General features: G+C 36.5%; 1 protein-coding gene across 1 annotated transcript; it reads right to left on the reverse strand.

Moving 5' to 3' along the window:
• Positions 1-9,049: 9,049 nt before the first annotated feature.
• LOC105386538 (extensin-2) lies at positions 9,050-13,854 on the reverse strand. Its single transcript, XM_038113822.2, has 3 exons — positions 13,585-13,854; positions 13,152-13,352; positions 9,050-10,698 (listed from the first exon to the last, which is right to left on the reverse strand). The coding sequence occupies exons 2-3, from the start codon at positions 13,164-13,166 to the stop codon at positions 9,355-9,357; spliced, it is 1,359 nt and encodes a 452-aa protein (XP_037969750.2). The 5' UTR covers positions 13,167-13,352; positions 13,585-13,854; the 3' UTR covers positions 9,050-9,354.
• Between the last annotated feature and the right edge of the window lie 8,447 nt (positions 13,855-22,301).

Genomic DNA, 22,301 nt, shown 5'->3' on the forward strand with positions numbered 1-22,301 from the left:
TGCGTTCATTTGGAAGCAGTATCTGATTTGTCAAAAAATGCATTTATCATGACCCTTCGTAGGTACATAGCACGAAGGTCAAAGCCGGCTGAAATATTTTGTGACAATGGCCGAAATTTCGTTTCCGCCGCGAAAGAGGTAGGTTCCTTTTTAAAGTCAAATGCTGAATCTCTATCTGACTTTGCCAGTCAGGAGGGCATCAAGTTTATATTCACGCCTACTTACGCTCCTCACTTCGGCGGCATTTGGGAAGCCGGCGTTAAGTCCGCCAAACACCACATTCGTAGAGTCATAGGAAATAGCCACTTAACCTTTGAGGAAATTTCTACATTGTTTGCACAAGTGGAGGCTATTCTGAACAGTCGTCCCTTGTGTCCTTTATCCTCCTCTCCTAACGACCTTCTCTCCCTTTCCCCAGGGCACTTTCTCGTTGGACGCCCACTGACTGCAATGCCAACTCCCACCCTGGACAATTGCAAAGAAAACGCACTGCAGAGATACAATCGCATTGAGAAAATTCGACAGCATTTCTGCCAAAGGTGGCAGAAGGAATATATCTGCGAATTGCAGCAAAGGACCAAATGGAAAACAAGCACAGATAAGCTGAAGATCGGAGATATGGTCTTGCTTCAAGAGGATCACGTGCCACCCCTGTGCTGGCGCCTTGGACGAGTCGCACGCTTGTTCCCGGGACCAGACGGCATCACGAGAGTTGCTGATGTCACTACAACCCGAGGATGCGTCCGGAGACCGCTAGTACGTCTCTGCCCGCTGCCGACGGCTGAAGATTTTGAGAGCTGTTGAAATGTGCTTTCAACGGGGGGGAATATGTTACGGCGCACATACGCCTTAGAGTTTAGATATAGCATTATATAAGTTAGGAAACATTGCATTGATTAGCGTTTAGGCACTACTTTTTATTGTGTAATTGTAGGTAGATTTTTATACACTCTCTTCTATTCACACCACGATACGAGCTGTACCGTTTTTGATTTAAACAATTAAAATACGTTGTAAAACCTCAAAATCAACTTTAATTTGACCTCCAGTATGTCAGGCTAAGACAGACTGCAATGCACTTAGGGTACATAATCTAAAATCTAGATGTGCAGGTATCCTCACGATGTTTTCCATCACCGTAAGAGTACGTGGTATAATTCATTATTGTGTATGTAATGATTGGGGTTCTTAAATGATACAAGTGAATATAGCTAATATATTTTTTAAAATAATAATATTATAATAATAATAATAATAATTTAAAATAATATAGCTTTTTAAATTGTTTTAAGTATTTAATGTAAGATTTATAATTAATGACTGATTTTATACTTATATGGACCTCATTGTCTGAAATAAACGATTTTTATTTTTTTATTTTTTTTATAGCAGTCACTCCAATGGTATATATTGCTAAAGCCTTAACCTAACGAAACCGACATTTACCCGGTGTAAACCTATCTCTAATTAGAACTAACCTTAATCTAACTTAATTCCTAAAACCTATTTATTACCGTTCAATACACCATTTAAAATGATGAGCAAATAAAATAATGCTTGTAAGGCAAAAATAAAAAAACAAAAAGAATTGACTTCCGCGGGACTCGAACTCCCGATCGAAGGCCCACAGTCCGAGCTCCCACCGACTAGGCTGTTGTGCTGATAAGTGACCGTGTGAAAATGTCCAACAGTATATACGGCCAAGTCTTCCTTAATAGATCCGTAAATAATATCTCCGTGTATAATAAGGGCGTTTCCTTAGGCTGTAAATAAATAAACAAGGACTAAGCACCAAGTTATGGTAATACATTGGATGATAAACATTTGTATTGAGCTAAGTCTACTACAAAGATGCTTAAGAACTTACCCCTATTATTCCGGAAGATGCACAAAAACTACAATTCAACCACAATACGCAGAGTTGATTAAACTTAAATCTCATCAATCTTACACCAAAGATGTCGATAATGTTACAATTTCTCACAAAATGACTAGTCGTACCTTTGCACTGGTAGACCAGAAGTACCCTCATACATTTTATTTGGCATACCGCCGCTAATGAAATGTGAAGCTAATAGCCATTTAGGCTACCAGTAACGCCATCTGTTGGTCAGTAGCACGCAACAACACTCATCACATATCCCCTCTCCTCAAAAGAATCCAACCTGGATTCATCCTAGACGCTTCAAGTCCGAGGAATGCCACTTTCCTACATCTTTACCTCTTAAGTTTTTAAGCTTGTACACGTCTGCTGAGATTTTTTCAGTAATGACTGCTTTTTCAAATTTAGGAGACAGTTTAGCCATAAAGTTTTTATTTGCATTTGACAAATGTTTGGTACGCTTCCAAACGATTTCTCCTACGCGATATTCACAAACCCTACGCCTTTTATCATAATATTGTTTATTTGTTTCATATGATTTCTTTAACCTAGTATTCACATCATCAAATATCTCCTTTCTTAGTTTAATTTTGTCTTCAATGGAATCTCTGTTAAAATCAATTGGATTACTGGAGTCAAAATGGCTAGATTTCGTGCCATGGACGGATGTTTCTCGCCCAAATACTAGGTAAGCTGGTGTCTTACCAGTTACCTCATGTACCGCTGTTCTTAATGCGTGCCCAATGTGTGGAATGTAATGGTCCCATTCCTTGTGATTGTCATTGATATACGAAGCGATAGCTGTACCTATTACTCTGTTTACTCTTTCCGTTGGATTTGCTTGAGGATGGTAATATGGTGTGAACCAAAGTTCTACTCCATATGTATTTGCCAAATCTTTAAATTCATTTGAAGTAAACTGTTTCCCGTTATCACAAATAATAACCTTAGGTGTGCCGTATATTAAGAATATTTGTTCTTCCAAGATTTTTGTTATTAACGATGTTTTACCATTCCTAAGTGGAAATAACAAGGAAAACTTACTAAACCAGCAAGAAAACACCAGAAGCATAGTGTTACCATGTTTTGACCGAGGAAAAGGACCCATCAAATCAACTGATAACATTTGGAATGGTTCCGTTACCTCTCTATGTAATCCTAACTTTCCCGATGGCGGAAGCTGAGAGACCTTATGTTTGGCACACACTTGACATTTCCTGACATAATCTTTTACGTCCTGTATTAATGATGGCCAGTAGTAATGTTGTCGAGTCCTGTTTATCGATTTCTTCATTCCGAGATGTCCGGAAGTTGGATCGTCATGACATTCCTTTAAAACTTGGTTGCGGAGCTTCTCTGGAATAACAAGTTTCCAGCTGTAATTTTCGTCCGGGAATTGCTTCAATGGCAGATATTTCCACAACTGCTGTTGATTTATTTCCCAATCAGATGAAGCGCTGCCTTCGCTGATGCCCTTTTCGATTGATTTATACCAATCGTCTTTATCAGAAGGTGTGATCTCGATGACGCTTATTTCTTCAGGCAATGCCCTAGAAAGTGCGTCCGGAACAATGTTATCCTTTCCCTTTCGATGTATGACTTCATAATCGAATTGTTGGAGACACATGGCCCATCTGGCCAATCGTCCATGGGGATCTTTATTTTTGTGCAACCACTGAAGAGCACTATGGTCCGTGATAACTTTAAAGTGACTGCCCTCTACGTATGGCCGAAACTGCTCAATGGCATGGAGGACACTCAGGAGCTCTCTTTCCGAGGCAGAGTATTTGCACTCCCTGTCAGTCAACTTGCGACTGGTGTAGGCTATAGGCATCTCTGTCCCGTCAAAGGCTTGAATGAGTACCGCTCCGACCCCATAATTTGATGCATCGCACTGTATCGAGAATTCTTTACTGTAGTCGGGAACTTTAAGTACCGGCGTTGACGTTAATGCCGTTTTTAAGTCCATGAATGCTTTCTCAGCTTCATTCGTCCAAGTTACGGTCTTCCCTTTTTTACCTCCTTTTGTCATGTCATGAAGTGGTGCGGCTACCATGGCAAAGTTCGGAACAAAACGCCGATACCAGCTTGCGAGCCCAATGAATCTTTTTAGTTCTATAAATGTCGATGGCTTTGGGTAGTTTAGTATGGCGCCTACTTTATCCGGATCTGTCCTTAATCCATCTTTATCCACGATGTACCCTAAGTATTTCAACGATGACCGAGCAAATTGACATTTCTCCATGTTGACTGTTAGTCCCGCCATTTTTAATTGCTCCAGCACCCACTTCAATGAAGCTATGTGGCTCTCAAAATTGCTATCCACCAGGACGATATCATCCAGATACGAAAATACCTTGCCCTCGAATTGTGGCGGGAACAGCCTGTCCATCAGACGTTGCTGGGTTTGTGATGCATTGCAAAGACCGAAGGGCATGACCTTAAACTGATAAAGTCCTTTTCCTGCCAAGCCAAATGCCGTTTTCTGCTTGCTCTCCTCCTCTAACGGAACTTGCCAAAATGCTGATTTTAAATCGATTGTTGACAGATATTGCGCATTTTTTAAGCTATTTAAGATAACTGAAACTCTTGGCAAAGGGTAAGAATCTTTTTTTGTTACTTTATTTAATTGTCTACTGTCTAAGCATAATCGATTTTTCCCTGTTGATTTCTTTACCAAGAGTACTGGAGATCGCCAAGAGCTGTGTGAAGGTTCTACAACATCCATTTCAATCATGTCCTGTATTTCTTGTTCCAATTCCTTCATAATTGGTGGGGAAAATGGGTATTGGCGTTGATTTACTGGTAAGTGGTCTCCAGTGTCTATTCTATGCTCCAGTAAATGAGTCCTGCCTAGACCTGTGCCTATTTCAGTTTTCATTTCTTGAATCAATGACTCAAGAACTACTTGTTGATTAGGTAACAACGACTCACGAGGGACAATAGAAGTTCGGATGTCGATTTCTGAGATTTCTACGTCTGAATTCAAAATCGCATTAGAGGTTATGTTTCTTTTTGTGTCAATGCACAGGTCGAAAGCACCGAAGAAGTTCATTCCGAGGATGATGTCATGATTTAATTGGCTCATGATGTAAAATGTAATTACTTTATATGAGTTATTAAATTGGACGGGCAAGTAAACGATTGAGTTAATTTCATGGCAGGTACCATCAGCGGTTGAAATTTTCTCATTTGCGACAATGTGAGTGTCAAATCCGAAATATTTTAGTTTTTCGTAAAAGTTTTTTGAAATAACAGAGGCTGTGGCACCAGAATCCAGTAAACCTACAAAATTTTGCCCTAAGATTGTTATTTTACCGTAATAACGTTGATCGCTTTTACTGACATGGAAACTGCAGAGTTCTTTCTTATTGAAAAAATCAGATATGGTTTTAAGCCAGCTCTGCCATTCATAATCGTTTATCTTTCTTACGGAAGACGACTGGCAGGCTTGTCTTCCGCTCTTTCGTTTCCCGCTTGTGAAATATTCAAGCACGGGCAATTTTTTGATGTCACCCCGAATTTACCGCATCGAAAGCAAAATAGCCTTTGTTGCGGCTGATTACACTCCCTAAAGATGTGACCTGAAGATCTACAATTCCAACATTTCATAGTGTTGGGTTTTGCTAATATGCTGGACTGCTGAATAGTGTTATGCCCCATGACGTTAATGTCATGACTATTATGTCCACTATGTTCTACATTACCTACCTGCCCTTTAAAAGCTAGATCTGGCTCAAGGGAGCCATGACTCAATATGGGTTCTTTAAACCTATCACAATTTAGCTTGGTGTTTTCAAGCACACGGAGTACCTGAACCAGGTCAGAAACCGACTTAAAATGTTCCCTTCAGATGGCTTGCTGAAAATACGGTTGAACATTTTTTTGTAAAATTGCAAGTTTTTGATATTCCTGGAGCTTGGTCGGTAATCTGTTGAACATGTTTTGCATTATTGCCACGTATATGAGGACACTTTCAGTCTTAGCTTGAGTTCGATTTTTTATTTCATCAAGTAACTCCTCCTGATAAAATGGTTTTTGGAATGTTACTAACAAAAGATCTACTAACTCATCCCAACTTGACACAATATCTCGATTGGCACGATACCAAATTAGGGCTTCATCCTCAAAAAAATCAATTGCATATCTGTACAAATCATCATCATCAGCATTACGAGCATCCTTTAGTTCCTCGATTCTTTCGAGAAAGGCGTTAATGCTTGGATTGCTGCCCCCATTAAATTTGACACCCCAGTCCTTTATTGGTACTAATTTACGTTTTGTGGTTTCTTTTTCAACGGTAGAGGTACGCATAAAATTTCCTTGTCTTTCTATCTTTTTTTGATTACTATTTGTTTGGCTATTATTACAAGATGGAGACGGTTTCTGATCAATATTATGAATGATGCTTAGAGCTCCCTCTCCAAGTGACTTATGTAGGATTTCTTTTATTTCATCAGATATTTCCTCCTGGCCTTCAATGTCATCAGAACTTTGTAAGTCTGTTAGAGATTGCATAAGTTCCCGAATGTTGCTGCGTACTATGGCATGACGGTCTATTAAAATTTCTTCAGAAGGAACGATGAACCCTACCCGATTGCTCAAGTGTTCAATCCGAGTTCGGATGCGTTTCAAATTAAATGCATCCGGACTATCGCGAATTTCATTAACGGCGGCTTTTAACGCCCGGTGTTTACTTTCACAGATTTCGATTTCCTCCAATGGCCTCTCTACACAATTAGTAGGCACTTTCAATTTTATGGAAGATGTTCCACAAGACTCTTGGTAAATTATTTCTTTTAATATTTTTCTCATCGGTGCGCAAGTTTTTACATCGTAAATGCCCCTACAGGCTAGCTCAAACTCTAACTCATCTTTTAATAGTTGGTTGGGATCCATGGCCGAACGAACTTTATATTAATTCAAAAATTTTTTCTTTCAAAATTGGCGGATTATTCCACAAAAAAAATATATTTTGCAATTTGACTCTAGTCGAAAGCGATAGCAAATAAAGTGAATTATTGTAAATAAACTTTACAACCTTAATTCAAATGAATAGAGTAAGCATACAAAATAATAAACAATAAAAATACCACCTTATATTGTACTGAAACCAATTGAAGGGACTGCTACCTAAAAAACAAACATTAACCCGTTGGGCGCCATTGTAATGATTGGGGTTCTTAAATGATACAAGTGAATATAGCAGTCACTCCAATGGTATATATTGCTAAAGCCTTAACCTAACGAAACCGACATTTACCCGGTGTAAACCTATCTCTAATTAGAACTAACCTTAATCTAACTTAATTCCTAAAACCTATTTATTACCGTTCAATACACCATTTAAAATGATGAGCAAATAAAATAATGCTTGTAAGGCAAAAATAAAAAAACAAAAGAATTGACTTCCGCGGGACTCGAACTCCCGATCGAAGGCCCACAGTCCGAGCTCCCACCGACTAGGCTGTTGTGCTGATAAGTGACCGTGTGAAAATGTCCAACAGTATATACGGCCAAGTCTTCCTTAATAGATCCGTAAATAATATCTCCGTGTATAATAAGGGCGTTTCCTTAGGCTGTAAATAAATAAACAAGGACTAAGCACCAAGTTATGGTAATACATTGGATGATAAACATTTGTATTGAGCTAAGTCTACTACAAAGATGCTTAAGAACTTACCCCTATTATTCCGGAAGATGCACAAAAACTACAATTCAACCACAATACGCAGAGTTGATTAAACTTAAATCTCATCAATCTTACACCAAAGATGTCGATAATGTTACAATTTCTCACAAAATGACTAGTCGTACCTTTGCACTGGTAGACCAGAAGTACCCTCATACATTTTATTTGGCATACCGCCGCTAATGAAATGTGAAGCTAATAGCCATTTAGGCTACCAGTAACGCCATCTGTTGGTCAGTAGCACGCAACAACACTCATCACAGTACATGGTAGGATTCGAACCCACAGTTTCACGAATGAGAGCCGAGACACTAACCGTTACGCCACCACGCCTCTATTATTATTTTTACTTTTCTATAGATGTCCTATTGTTTTGACATTAATGAGATTCAGCTATAAGCCTTCATCTAATATAAAATTATCATAATGAATCACTTATGTAGCTGCAATAAAAAAATCGTATCACAGTATTCGAAAACTATAACAATCGATTCGTCACTAGCACTTGATACTCAATACTCACCTTTCTCTATCTAAAGGCAAGCGTTCACCTATCGAAATCGTACGCATCGGACGCATCGCATTCAGTGTTCTTCGTATACAGGGTGTTGCAAAATTGGTATACTAAGCCGAAACCTACATGTGCAGCATGGTATATCTAAGCCCGAAACTGAAATCAGAATTTAGAAATTCGCGAAAAAAAAAAAAACATAGTAAAAGTCACGTGACCAACAAAGTTTCCATGGAAAATGAAATTTATTTTTCGCGAATTTTGAAATTCTGATTTCAGTTTCGGGTTTAGATATACCATGCTGCACATGTAGGTTTCGGCTTAGTATACCCTTTTTGCAACACCCTGTATAAATTCACACAAGTGCATCCAATTCAACGGCATTGTCGAGGCCGTTTCTCCATACAATTATGACAATCCGTTTGGTGCGATACGTACGATACCGCTAGGTGTGGACGCTTACCTTAAATCGATTAACGTGGTAATTGTTTCTACGGCTCAAGATGCATCTAACAACAGTTATTCATCCGCGATTGATTGCTTCACTTTAGCGTGATTTGAATGTAACAATTTTTGCACCTATATTTTATTATTTGCATCGCAATATTTTATCGGACCAGTTTAGTGATATAGGTACTAGGGATATAGTGAGCTAAAAGTGTTCCAGAATGATGATCTGAGTCACGCTGGGTTTTCCATACCTACCATCAAGTGTTTTTTTTTTTATTTATAAACGCCAGCCCAAGGATTCTCCAATTCGAAGTTACATCAATTTTACCGTTTCTTCTAAATATGTTTGTACTCGTAGGATCATATTTTTACATTAATAAAAAAAAAACATTCTAACTTAAAGATGTGTACAAACAGCTGATTCCTTTTATAAATTAGTGCATTGAACACGTCTTAGATATAACTATAATATGTAATAAAGTTAGGCGTGGGATATATAATATGATAATGAGGAGACGGTTTCAACAATAACTTTATTAACATAAATATTCAATCAATATCAAAACGTTACTCAAAAATACTGACCTTCGTACACAATTTCGCTATGCCAAATCTCATTCTTACTTCATATATTCTAGCTTACTACATAATCTAAACCTACTTTACGATATCTACATATTAAAATCTTATAAATAGAATTATTTCACAAGATCTACATAATTTTATTATTTATAATGCAAAACATAAAATTATTCGTCAAAAACAACATTTGTACAATTTAACAGTCATTTGTTTCTTAGAGATTACCACCTTCGCTCTTCATGTTTGTGGATGCTTGTTTGATGCTCTTTTGTAGTGAGCGAATGTGACTCCGCCGGTGGGTGTCTGGAACACCTGGTTAGGCACGAACCCACGCTCAAAGTGACGGGGCGCGGGGAACGGCCGACCGCTCGACAAAGCGTCGTACAACGCCGAAGGATCCTTAGCATAACCTCTTTTCAGATACTCCACCTGCAAACCCGAAGGTATGTACGAGTCCAGCAAAGAGGTCGGACGCTTCCTAAAAGGAGGTCCGTACCCATCGACGGGACGAGGCGTGATCGCATTCGAAATAGTGCTCGCTCCAGCTGAGTAAACTGGTTTGTTCAACGGACGATAGAACGGTAATGCCTTTGGCAAATGAGCAAGGTGGGGAGGCGGACCTCGCAGTAATAAAGGATTGGGAGGAGGTAGATCCTGAACGTGACCTAGTCTGTGGTCATCTCTCAGGGGAGCTCTAGAGGAATAGTACCGCGGGTACTCGGGGGACTTGTAGGGCGCTTCGGTCTGCGCCGCGTACTCTTTAGGACTTTCGATTTCATTCTCTGGGGCCTCTTCGAGTGTGTTGAGCGACGAGTCGGTCAACTGTTGGTGCTGGTAATACTGCTTGTGGTATGAAGGCGGGGAAACTAATGCTGTTTGATATTGATACTGAACCGGCATCTGGTACTGCAGCAGGGGATGTTGGAGCCCGGGGCCCGAGGCGCCTGGTGACGTCACATACATGTGAGGGCTATTCTGAGCCACTGTAGCAACAGTCGGCTGAGGATATGTCACGTAGGCAAACTGTTGCGTGTACTGTGGCATGGGTTGTAGGTATGCTTTGCCGGTGGGCGTGACGTAGGCGGGAACGTCTATGTAGTTAGTCTGCGTTTGGGCGGCGGCGGCTGCCTCGGGCGCGGTGTAGGCGCGTGGTGGCGGACTGGGGAACTGTGGGCTGGCGCTGCTGGCTGGCTCGGCGTGCTCGTTGTAATACTGAGGGACTAGATATATCTGCATGGGCACGTTGGACAGGTAGCCCACCATGGCCTGCTGCGCGCCGGGGCCGGACGGGGCCGTGTACGAAGGGCGCGGGGGGTGCGCGGGGGGCTTCTCCGGAGCCTCCGTCACCGCGTACTGATGCACGTAGCGCGGCTGCGACTGCGGCGGCGGGTGCCCCTCGAAGTACTTAATAAGACCATTCTTAAAGAAATCTAGAGCGTTAATATTCTGGCTGGTGGGATGTACTTCATTTTTATCGTAATCTTTTTCCTTTTCGCTTTTCAAGTTGTCTTCCTCGATGTCTTGTAGTTCTATTTTCTTGTCGGCGCGGGCAAGGAGTGCCAGCAGGAGGACAGGTGCGATCTGAAAGTAAAAGCGGTCAAGTGAGGCTGGCGGGTGGACGGCCGCACCACTTCGCCGTAGATGGGACGAGGAGGCACGCCCGACCTGTCACTACACATAGCTTTTAACACTCAGTAATAAGAGTCAATTCAATTTGTAAAAATAACCAATATTACCGTCAGTTATGGCTAACAGGTGAACGGCAAAAAATAAAGTAGATCCTATTAAGTAACCAGTCGAGTTCGCGGCGTGTTTTAGATAGAAAATGGGAGTGTTAGCTTTTACTGCACTTATGTGGTCGCACTGTGAAGATTCTCGCACTTTCATACTTTGTGCGGTTTTTATTCGTTAGTGCGACGGGAAATTTTGGGTTAAGTAATCATTATTTTAAGTGCTGCAAATTACATTGTAATTTCATACAATGATACAAATATAATATTGTTGTAATAGCATAACTGTTGTGCTAACATGCTGTAAACATTTTGTGTCATACGGATCTATTAGAGTCGGTAAATGCACAAGCGTACGTTGATAGAAAGATTACTTTAATGGTATATAATTTACCGGTATTTATAAATGCTTATTGCAGTATTTACTCTGATTACTTATTACGCAATAATAATCATGCAGCAATGGTTTGTTATCCCTAAACTTATACAGTGTAGAGTTATAAATACATACACTAATATACGAATATATGTAATTTACCTATGTAAGTTTATTATTTACATTTTGGTCACAAATATTCCGTAATAAAATTTTCAAACCCTAAATATTATATTGAAATGAAAACTTTGCATTCTCATATTTTATACATAGTGTAACTTTTAGTAATTGTTTATAAGTTTAAAGCTATGAGTGTTGCTAGCTAATGAATTTGTGTTGTGCATTAGCGCATAAGTATGTGGACCAAATACCTATTTTTTGCAGTTAGATTAGTCTCCAATTATTATTGTTTGAACTTCATACTTAAACCTTAAATATATTTTGTAAGATACAATTGCAAATGAAACAAAAACTACAAATTAAAACAAAAATTAAACACATTTTTTAAACAATGGGACATTAGCTGAAAAAAATTATCTTATCTAACTTTATAATAATAGTCAAAATGCAAGTCAACCGCTTGAAAGTATTTTGTTCTCTTTTGTTTCGTTTGCAAATAACATATTATTATACTTTTTAATGTGACAAAACAGCACAAACATACTAAATTACGCACTAAAAAAAAATTACTAAGCATGGTCGTTTCAATTCTTATACAAAAGACATCAACGGGTGCGCGGAACTTACTTTTTTACTTTGTCATAAGAGTTCACCTTAATTTTGAATTTTTAAATCTTTTTATAACTGTTAAAAGGTCATTTTTTTTTCTTCTTCTTCTTAGCATGTCATTTATAAACGATAAGATTAAGAGTATTTATGTGTGCATAATTGGTGGTTGGTGCTTTTTTCATTGGTAGATTTGTATCTTTAGTGCCAATTTCTCCATAGTGGGTTAGAGCATAACCAGGGATTATTGCTTGGCTTTTGACACAGTTGTCAAAAATTTAATATAGAGATGACGTACCTATAATTGATCAACCCTTCCCTGGTTACGATCTAACCGACTATGGAGAAATTGGAGCTAAGTCTACCAGGTGTTAGTTTCCCAATTTGAACACCTGCACATTAAACATCCTTAAGGTGAAATAACACCACACTTTACCGTCCATTGTTGGTTTAATTAAAACCGATTACACATTTTATTACGAAGAAAAAACAATAGTACCAGAAAGCACAGGGAAACTGGTCCACTATGATTTATCTATTTACTTTCCTTCACTGTATTTTAACTACTACTCTTGCCTTTCTCCTCAACTTGGTGCATTGATTCTCAGATAGGTACTTAATAAACTTTGTTTTGAACTAATTATCACCGAATATCCGAAAAAGTTTCAAATTGCCAATACATGCACCAAATAAAGACCCAATCATAAAAAAAATAAAAATCATGCAAGGAATCATTATCATAAATCATTATAATGCCATGAATTTTCCCGCCAAAAAAGATTTTACATTAGACATGCTCGTTTAAGAAGAATATACTTATATATACTTTTATTATATATATATATAATAAAAGTATAGGTAACATCAATGTAACTTAGATATTCGTGCATGTAGGGTTATATTATAGATGTGTAATATGTATATATGATATCTCGGGTTATTACGGTGTAAACTAGCTGCATAACTATAATTATGTTGTCAGTGCTATCATTTGTATCTACTGGATGTGTTCATTAGTATTGGGTAAGTAGGTATTTTATTCAAAACGTAAGGCTATAAAAAATAAGTTTGCCGTCTCCACTTAGGTATAAGCTAGCAAGCCACTTAGGTTCAAGCATTATTTTAGTCATGAATGCTATTGTTAGATACGAAAGTAAATGTCTAGTAACTTCAAATTGCTAATATAAAAGTTGTATCCTCACCTTATAGATCAGCATATTGCTGAATTTCAAGTTTAAAAAATCAACAAATTTCACAGACTAGTCACACACAAACTGTCAATGTATTGTCACAGCACAAACTGCACTTTTCCAACACCCATCCGCGAGCGGCAGTCCTCTTTCTTCATGTCCTCTGTACGTTGCATCGATCGAGCTGCCCTCACCGACAGCGCCGAAGAAACCCTATAATTTACAAACCATCATTTAAAAGGAAACCTTTTACCCCATTGACTACACACGTTAATAGAAAAATTACTACTTGTCTATGGTCAAAGCGCGAGCGCGCGGGAAAATTGACAGCTGAATTTCCAAAATGGCGTCCGATCACGCTTTTATAAAACCATTTACTTCCCAAATATAAACTTAAGGTTTATAAGTTGTTGTTATTTGATAGTTTAGTGGAAGAAATACCAACTGTTTTTGTTGCTAGTGTTGTTGAATATTTGGGAGCGCGGAATGCGTTCGGCCGGCCGCCGGCGGGTAAGTGATCGCGCGTGTCGCCGGCGTGTAGTTAAATACTGCACTACTCTACATATTGCCGCGGAAAGGCTCGTATGGCGATCGTCGCTTTCATGGATGATTTCGCAGGATTTCAAGGATATTTTTGGAAGAGTTTATGTAGTAGGTCCTGTAGGGTCTGTTTGTTTAATAAACCAACCATAATTAGTTATTAGACGAAAGAAAGACATTTTTTGAGGGATGATTTTTCCATATTTATCTGAAGAATAATTCTGATTCGATTGATAGTCGTGAATTTCCAAAACTTTTAGAATAAAAGTTGTTCAGAATGACCCCATGAGTCACCCCCTTTCGGCTTAGCCTCATCTTACCTTTTTTGCAAAACCTTGTATAAGTATATCAGTTTTAAAATTGAAATATTTAATTTATTTTATAATTTTTAGATAGTCAGATTACAGATGTACTACATATTCATGATATGAAATGCAGCAGACAATCGTTCTTGTCGTAATAATAATAACGTTCCATAGACAATGGAGTTATAACTGTTACATCGCAGCCATAAAGCACTCAGTTCCATCAAATAAAGGCTATAATCCTGTAACAGTAACCCTTAATTACTATAGTCAATATCGGCCACAAATTATACAGTAATCGCTATTATTTGACTATAATATTTAGAGCTCAAAATCTACTCCATCATTACAAGATTGACATTTAAATCGTTCGATTTCTATTTTATGATAGTCATTAAACCTTTTCATTGTATTTTCTTTTTAAGGCATTTTTTATTAATGTTTTGTTGCTTTTGATGTATGTTTGAGGTTTGATTAGAATCGTTTTAAAAATTGAACCAATTTTAAGACGCGCAAATTAGAAATAATTTGAGTATAAAAATGTATTGCACAAGTTAATAATTATGGGTGGAGCTTTTAGCATAATTAGAGACAATATAGGCATATAATTACACCTTATGACACTAAATCTGAGTATTAAAACTTTAAGTACAATGATACCACTTACCTAACCACTTGCATTTCCAAACAGACCGTAGGTTTCCATTACAATGTAGGTATACATTTAATAAATTTCATAATTAATTTGAGGACTAGGTAATGTGTAAAGCTGCAACTCTTGTGAGAAGAAGTAACAAAAGGTTTTTTTATTAAGTCTCAGGATAATGGTAACACTTTTGAATAAACTTGCCATTACCAACACCTACTTGAAATTTTCCGCAGTACCTACAATAGTGTAATATTTTTTGTAAAACAAGTGTGTTAGGTATATATATGCGGTTGCTGTTTTTTTCACGTTTTCACAGTTGGTCTTATTATGAAGGTGGCTTAGGATAGAATTCCATCCGATATAAGTAGGTAGTAGATGATATAGAGTTTACTCCTATAGTACATATTGCAGTAAAAATCTAGAAAAGCTAGAAAATATTAGAGGATAAAATTTATTCATTTCTTATAAATTTTCAATGTTTACGATTTTTCGGATAAAACCGATTTTTTTTTTGTTTGAAGGGATTTAATAGTTCTGTTATTCTATACACCTGCTGGCACACAACATATTGTACAATTGCATCAATTATAAACAGAACATCTCTTGCGTTAATAAGCTAAATAGTTCTTCTATATTTTAAATAGGTCACACACTTTTGCCCAACATTCTGAATAGAATCACATCAGTTTTTTTTACATTTCGTGACATTCTAAACAAACAAATGATTGTAAATGTAAGCATCGGTGTCATGGTCTTTATTTATGGAAGAATTTAATGAGTTTCTGGATTCTTTTAGTCTCAAAGCCCCGTCTTTCATAGAATCGTCAGACTAAGTGTTTGCTATTTGTTTAATTTCATGTGAAGCGTGTATGAATAGCTTATATAAGTAAGTTTTAAAATAACGTTAATAAGGTGTAGGTACCGTGACTACGAGTACATTTCGCAAGTGTATTGACATACTGGATTTACTTTTATATCTGCTTAAAACCTATACATCATAATTGTATTTCAAATATTTGAATCAATTGAATAAGGAGAGTAAGAGTGAATATGTAATACCTAAGCTAAGCAGGACCTTAGAATCTAACCCCAATTTAATAAGGTGATGCGCTTCTTCATCTTCTTAGAGTGTTGGTGACAAACGCTAGAGCTAGGACAGTTTCTCTTCAACGTGATAAAGTATTACTATTAATCAGTCTGATTTAAGGAAGAAATCACTCGAGAAATCTCATTTAGTGCACACCCATGATAAGCGCTCATAACATTCCTAAAACTTCCGCTACACCTACTCTAATAGACATCCCTATTTACAAGCCTCTAATTATAAACCTACCTCGCACTATGTACTATAAGCACTGCACAGGTTAAGTAAATAATTAATCATGTATGTCTGGTGTTTTCACTAGTTCAGTTACGCTACAAGTGCTTTCTAACCAAGTGGAGCAAACCGATGAATGTCCTATAAGTACTACCTACTGTTCTAGGTACACCTGTACTGTGTTCACCTAGGAAATACATGAATAGATAGATAGATTGATATTGTACCTGTTCAGTAGCTGTTTATTTGTACCGAGACCAAATAAAACAACATTAATTTGAATCATGTAGTTGTAGTGAAAGTGTAAGCGAAAAAGACAGAAAGGGACCTTGGTGTTCCTTGTCAACTGCCACTTTTGAAACACTCTATACAAAAGTAATCAAACATTCTTCGTAGTCACATGGAAATAAAGGATATACACAAGTCCTATAAGAGCTTCCCGTTTAACCAGCTTTTTAAACACATAAGTCTAAACTAATCTTCGATAGGACATAATCCATTTCTAGTTAATACTTGCGGGAAATACAAAGTTAACTTTCCTTTCCATAATATAGAAGAAGTAAGGATATTGCAAAACTTGTATAGTAAACCGAAAGAGGTGCTTCAGGGGCTCATTCTGAAAAACTTTTGTACTGAAAATTAAAATCAAAAGCGTGAAAAAATATTATCTCGCAATACGAAAAAGTTACGTGAAGAAACAGGTTTTTATGGAGACGCTCTCTTTCTGTACAAAAAATACATAAATTGTTGGTTTGTATAAGATTCAGACATATTTACAGATACGCCACGGGGTATAAATCGGTGTGTTACATAATGAGACACCACCATTCAAAATATGTCTATTTAAGCATGCACTACTTCAAAAGGGATTATGCAAAATTCATCGTTATACCAAACTGCAATAATGACATTACGTATGATAATAACAATTTGCGATGTAATTTCGCCATTGTTTTTAACCGCAGACCGTAGCTCAGTCAAATTTACAAAACGATTTATATTTTTCATAGATAATGCTCATTATATTTATTTGTTCTTTTGTGCAATTCGGGGAGAAACAAATCTAAACTTTATTATTAACAATTTATCTTCGCTTTTAATTTAGCTTTTTCCCGCAAACTTATTATGTTATATAAATAAAGAAAAGTGAGTGGCTTTTATCCAGTACCAAATGATTATTTGGTTTTTATAACACAAATATATTCTTCTTTTATATATCTTCAACTTATATATATATGAACAGCTTTGCTTCTAATGATGATAATTTTGAAAGCTCACAGCTATGATTAAATTATGATGAGTTGTTTCTCCTAATTGACGTTTTAATTTTTCCACAGATATAATTATGGTATTAGTGACTGAATTTTCTTTAGGTAGTCTTATAAAATCGTGACACATTATATTTTAGATGTGTAGACCAATTTAAAGATATGAATTTATGGTGTTTTACTCTCAATAAGTGCCAATTAAATTGGAACTAGGCCCGTGACAATACTAGTTTCTGAGATTTTCAAGAGGTATTTCTCTCTATTATAGATAATAATGAGTTATAGGCTATTACGGATGACAGTGGGGTAACAAGCAGGTGTAAAGTGGGATGCCCTCCAGCCCACTGGGATCCATAACGACCACGACTATTGAATATTTTATCCTTTGCAAAATATGACGTTTGATATGACGTTTGATGCTTGTGCGTAGTCTTCCCTTGAAATCGAACAAATGACAAATAAAATGTATGGATTTTACAGCTGTCGTAGGACTCATACTATGTTTTACAAAGAAGGCACTAGTATCTATACCTATTTAAGAAATCACCTAAGTAGTGATCAAATTAAGGCAACCTACGTTTTTAAACATGGAACATCATAATTTATCAGCCTCACCTATTGCCCATAAACTAATAAAATAGGTAAAGGGTTTTTCCCTCTGTGTTAGGTACTCGCTCTGCACCCGTAAAAACAGTGGTCATCGTGCATTCACCATGTTAGCGCCTCCTTGCATGGAGGTTGCACAACAGTTATACAACCTCTACGCTCGGATAAACGTCAAATTTTCGGCACCAACGCGTGATAACACCTAATAAGGTTGCATCAAAGAGTTTGTAAGTGTAACATGGTTATTATTGTGAAATATAGAGCAGTTGGATAGTTTTCTTGTACACGTATAAAATAAGAAAAGCCAAAGCTCACACAGCTAAAGGAATATTTCACTTTATGTTTTTCTCTATTTCAAAATATAGTCCAAGTTTACTCATGATTTAAGATTTCGTTTAGAAATTGGTACCCAATTAATTATATATCATTCAAAATATACTTACAAGTTAAAGTCGATTAAAAAAATAGGCTTTGACGAGGTTTGGATTTCTTGGTCCATATAAAAGCCAGGTGTTCAGATTGTTGTATAGTATTATTACCTGTGTTACACCATTTTATGGTGATTATTAAGTAATCTGACTAACGAGCGAATAATAATATAATAAATATAATGTTATAGCTTTTACAACTCCAGCGAAATCACTTGAATTGACACTTTCTCACGTACTTAAGTTGCCACTAGATACCTACTGATGCAATACATATAGCAATTAACTTGCTAATTCCTAGCAAAAATATTACTGCAAAGACATTATTGTAGGTATTTTTTAGGTTTATCGATTTCTGAAACCATTGATACCCGAGAATACCACTACATTTTTAAAAAGTAAATATAATATATATAATATAAATATATCTAGTTATCATATCTGCAATATTTATTTCTCTATGGCAATACCTGATCCTATAATACTTAGATACTACTGTGATGTTAAGCATATTCGTTGTAAAGTATTGTTCGTCGTAATGCCACCATTATTGAGTTAAACAATCATGATTCTGATTATAGACGTCCTGACAATCATATTACGAGCATCATCCGAATCTAACCATGTGGACAAAGTTTATATGTGGGATAAAACACGTGCTGACACTCTCTGGAATTATAATTAAAAAGAATGACAGCATGATATGAATTCATAATATATTTTTATCTACCCTAGTACCTATATGAAGAATAAGAATGCCTGGTTTCTGTGGAAGATCATTAAACTTGAGGAGCAGGACCAGACCATGAAATTCGAAAATAGGTATAATAAAAATATAGCAAATCTACTTACCAAAATCTCTCACATTCTGATTCTGATAAGTACAATTTATCACTACACACTTTTATTAACATATGTTTACATTTCCTTTAAATCGTTTAGAAATAGTTTTTCTTTTCCAGAATAAGTTAAAAGCCCAGCGTCTGTCCAGGAAGCGGTCAAGCCCTCCCTTCTAACTTAACTATCACAATTCACAAACAGTTTGAATCACTGCAACTGGACCGATATACTTAACTACTACCTCGTGGTTGCAGTAGTAATGGCACTGTCAACTTATTGCAAACGAGAAATTCATATAATTACAAGCGCTATGGAAATAGAATACTACTCATAAAATAGTTTTTTTTTTTAATGTATTAAAGATACATTGTGCAAAATTGAACAAAGCAAACAAGTTCTCAATAAAAAAATATTGAACCAGTGAATATTTCCAGTAAAAATTCATAAGTAGCTATATCTCTGGTATCTACTCATCAAATATACAAAAGTATAAGTATAGCTAGCTACTTTTGAAGCTGAACATGCACTCTCAAAACCTGGGTGTGACTAGCAAAGCAAACGTAGGTTATTCTAGCTCGACACAAAACGGACGAACTACTTAGAATATCGTACGTACTGTGAGATAGAGTCGTGGCTCGCGCAGCTGCGTTAGGAAAGCTCATTTTTCGTAAGCAAGAGTGTGCCCAAGGGTACTTGTTATTGGCAGTGATGGGTCAATCAATGACCAAGGTGCAGCAGATATATACGGGTAAGTAATACGAGGTATAAAAACGAATGGTATAACATTCACAAGGTATACGCCCATATGATATAAATTCATTAAGTATAACGATCACTGTGCATAACAAACGAAAGGCATAATTACTAAATACATAATTTCGTAAAGAATAACGTTCAAAAAGTATAATTTCAATTGATATAACTATTAAAATGCATAACGTTCATAATATATAACGTTTATAACATATATTCTACAACGGATATAATTATCATAATGTATAATGCACAAAAAGTAAAGATTGTCGTATCGTATTTTCATTATTATTGACGTTATGTGGGGGGAACGCTCCGCTCCGCTTCGCTGCGCTCCGCTTTGGTTTCGACGAACATGTGCACCTAACACGCTCCTCCTCGCTTTGCTCGTCGTCGCAACTATCTTTAGGTTTTGGTACTAGGGGTTTTGACATTATTATTATTATTGGCGCTATGTGGGGAGACGCTCCGCTCCGCTTCGCTGCGCTCCGCTTTGGTTTCGACGAACATGTGCACCTATCACGCTCCTCCTCGCTTTGCTCGTCGTCGCACCTATCTTTAGGTTTTGGTACTAGGGGTTTTGACATTATTATTGGCGCTATGTGGGGAGACGCTCCGCTCCGCTTCGCTGCGCTCCGCTTTGGTTTCGACGAACATGTGCACCTAACACGCTCCTCCTCGCTTTGCTCGTCGTCGCACCTATCTTTAGGTTTTGGTGCTAGGGGGTTTGACGGTGTTGGGTAATTAAACACAGATTATGTTATTGTATGTTAGTATGTTTTATGAACTTTATACTAAATGATAGTATATATTTTAAACGATATACGTAATGTATGTTATACGAATTGATATTAGTCCTCGTAAGTATTATATATTTAGATTTTATATAAAATGTACGTTATACCAATTGAATCTTATACCTTATGAAAATATAGATTTTGTTGTTATACGTAACGTTCATTATATGTTGTGAACGTTATTAATGTGAAATTATACATTTCGTTTTTATACGTCGCAATACGCACCCGATATATACCGGTTATTACGTACAAACTTATGTCCGAAGATCATCGAAATGTTGCAAATAAAAACGGCATCCAGTAAATCAAAGCGAAATTATTTTAACATTTTCAAAATGCAAGTAAAATGTTTCGACATAATCAAAATGTTAACCAGCTATGTTTTTGGCCCCATGAATAAATACCTTCCAACGGAGAGGTCACTGATAAATTCCACCCTGTAGGTATAATTTCTACTCCACCACACCTATTTTATAATCCAATGTAACATTCACAATCAGATATTCAATCACAAGTTATTGTTGTTCACGTCATCGTTCATAAGTAATTTGATGGATGATTCTTGCTTTGATCGCATTATTTAAATTAAATTGGTACTAACCGGGCTAAGAGTAATACGTTTTCATTATAGACAGTTTCCATCTTTTATGTTAAAAAGCATTTAGTTATTCTGATTATAATGTGCATTTGATAGTAACAATGCTTCTGAGAGGGGTCAGGTTGCTCTGCCCCTTACTGTACCTTACGGTGTACCTTATGAATGTCACTTTATTGTAGCTAATGTTTAAATGGAAATCATTTGAAATTACCTGCTACCGTTAAAATATAAGTATATTGTTTATTATGTTAATTAAGTATATTCAGATTTTTCTTCAGATAAATCCTTTAAGAGATGAATGCAACGCATAATAATAATAATTTATTTATTTCAGACAATTTTTTCATATAAAAACACGGTTTACAAAATTTACATTCTACTTAATAACTAAAACAGATTTTGTGCATAAACAAAGATTTATAATATAACCTCATTTTATTAAAATCTTGATAAATATTACGTAAATTTGAACGCACTCAGCACAGAATAGAGGTGAGTACTCATACTCAATAATGCAAAGTTACGACGAAGATGCAATAACAGATTCCGAGATTCCCTTTAGGCGATCGAATAGAATGATGTAAACCAACCTGTTTAAAAATAAGATCGCTTTAATTTGGTACTTTTCCGATAAATTAAATTGGTTACCTTCAATTAATTATTTTTATGTTCATAAACCAAAACTCAGCAGCGCTGTTACACCTAAGTAGCGGCTCTGTGGATGGTATAAACATAAAGAGACTTACTTAAATATTTTATGAACCCAATCATATCTAATGCAATTTCATTTTGATCATCAGTTTTTATATTTTGTAAAAGTCAAAATATCTGAAGAGTTACATAAAATATAAACTCATCATCATTTTGTTTGGAACATATGTAAGTGTTTAATAGTTTTATGAGTTTTGATAGAAACAAATTAAAATTTACATTCACTTTGGATTAGATTCATGTAAGGAAGATAACATGACACCGTACTTATTGCATATTTTAATCAAAACGTAATTAAACTGAACGTTATAGGCCTTGTAAGGTGCAAGCGCTAAAATGAAAGTAC

This window comes from Plutella xylostella, chromosome 18, assembly GCF_932276165.1.
Source record: "Plutella xylostella chromosome 18, ilPluXylo3.1, whole genome shotgun sequence".
In the NCBI taxonomy this organism is placed as follows: domain Eukaryota; kingdom Metazoa; phylum Arthropoda; class Insecta; order Lepidoptera; family Plutellidae; genus Plutella; species Plutella xylostella.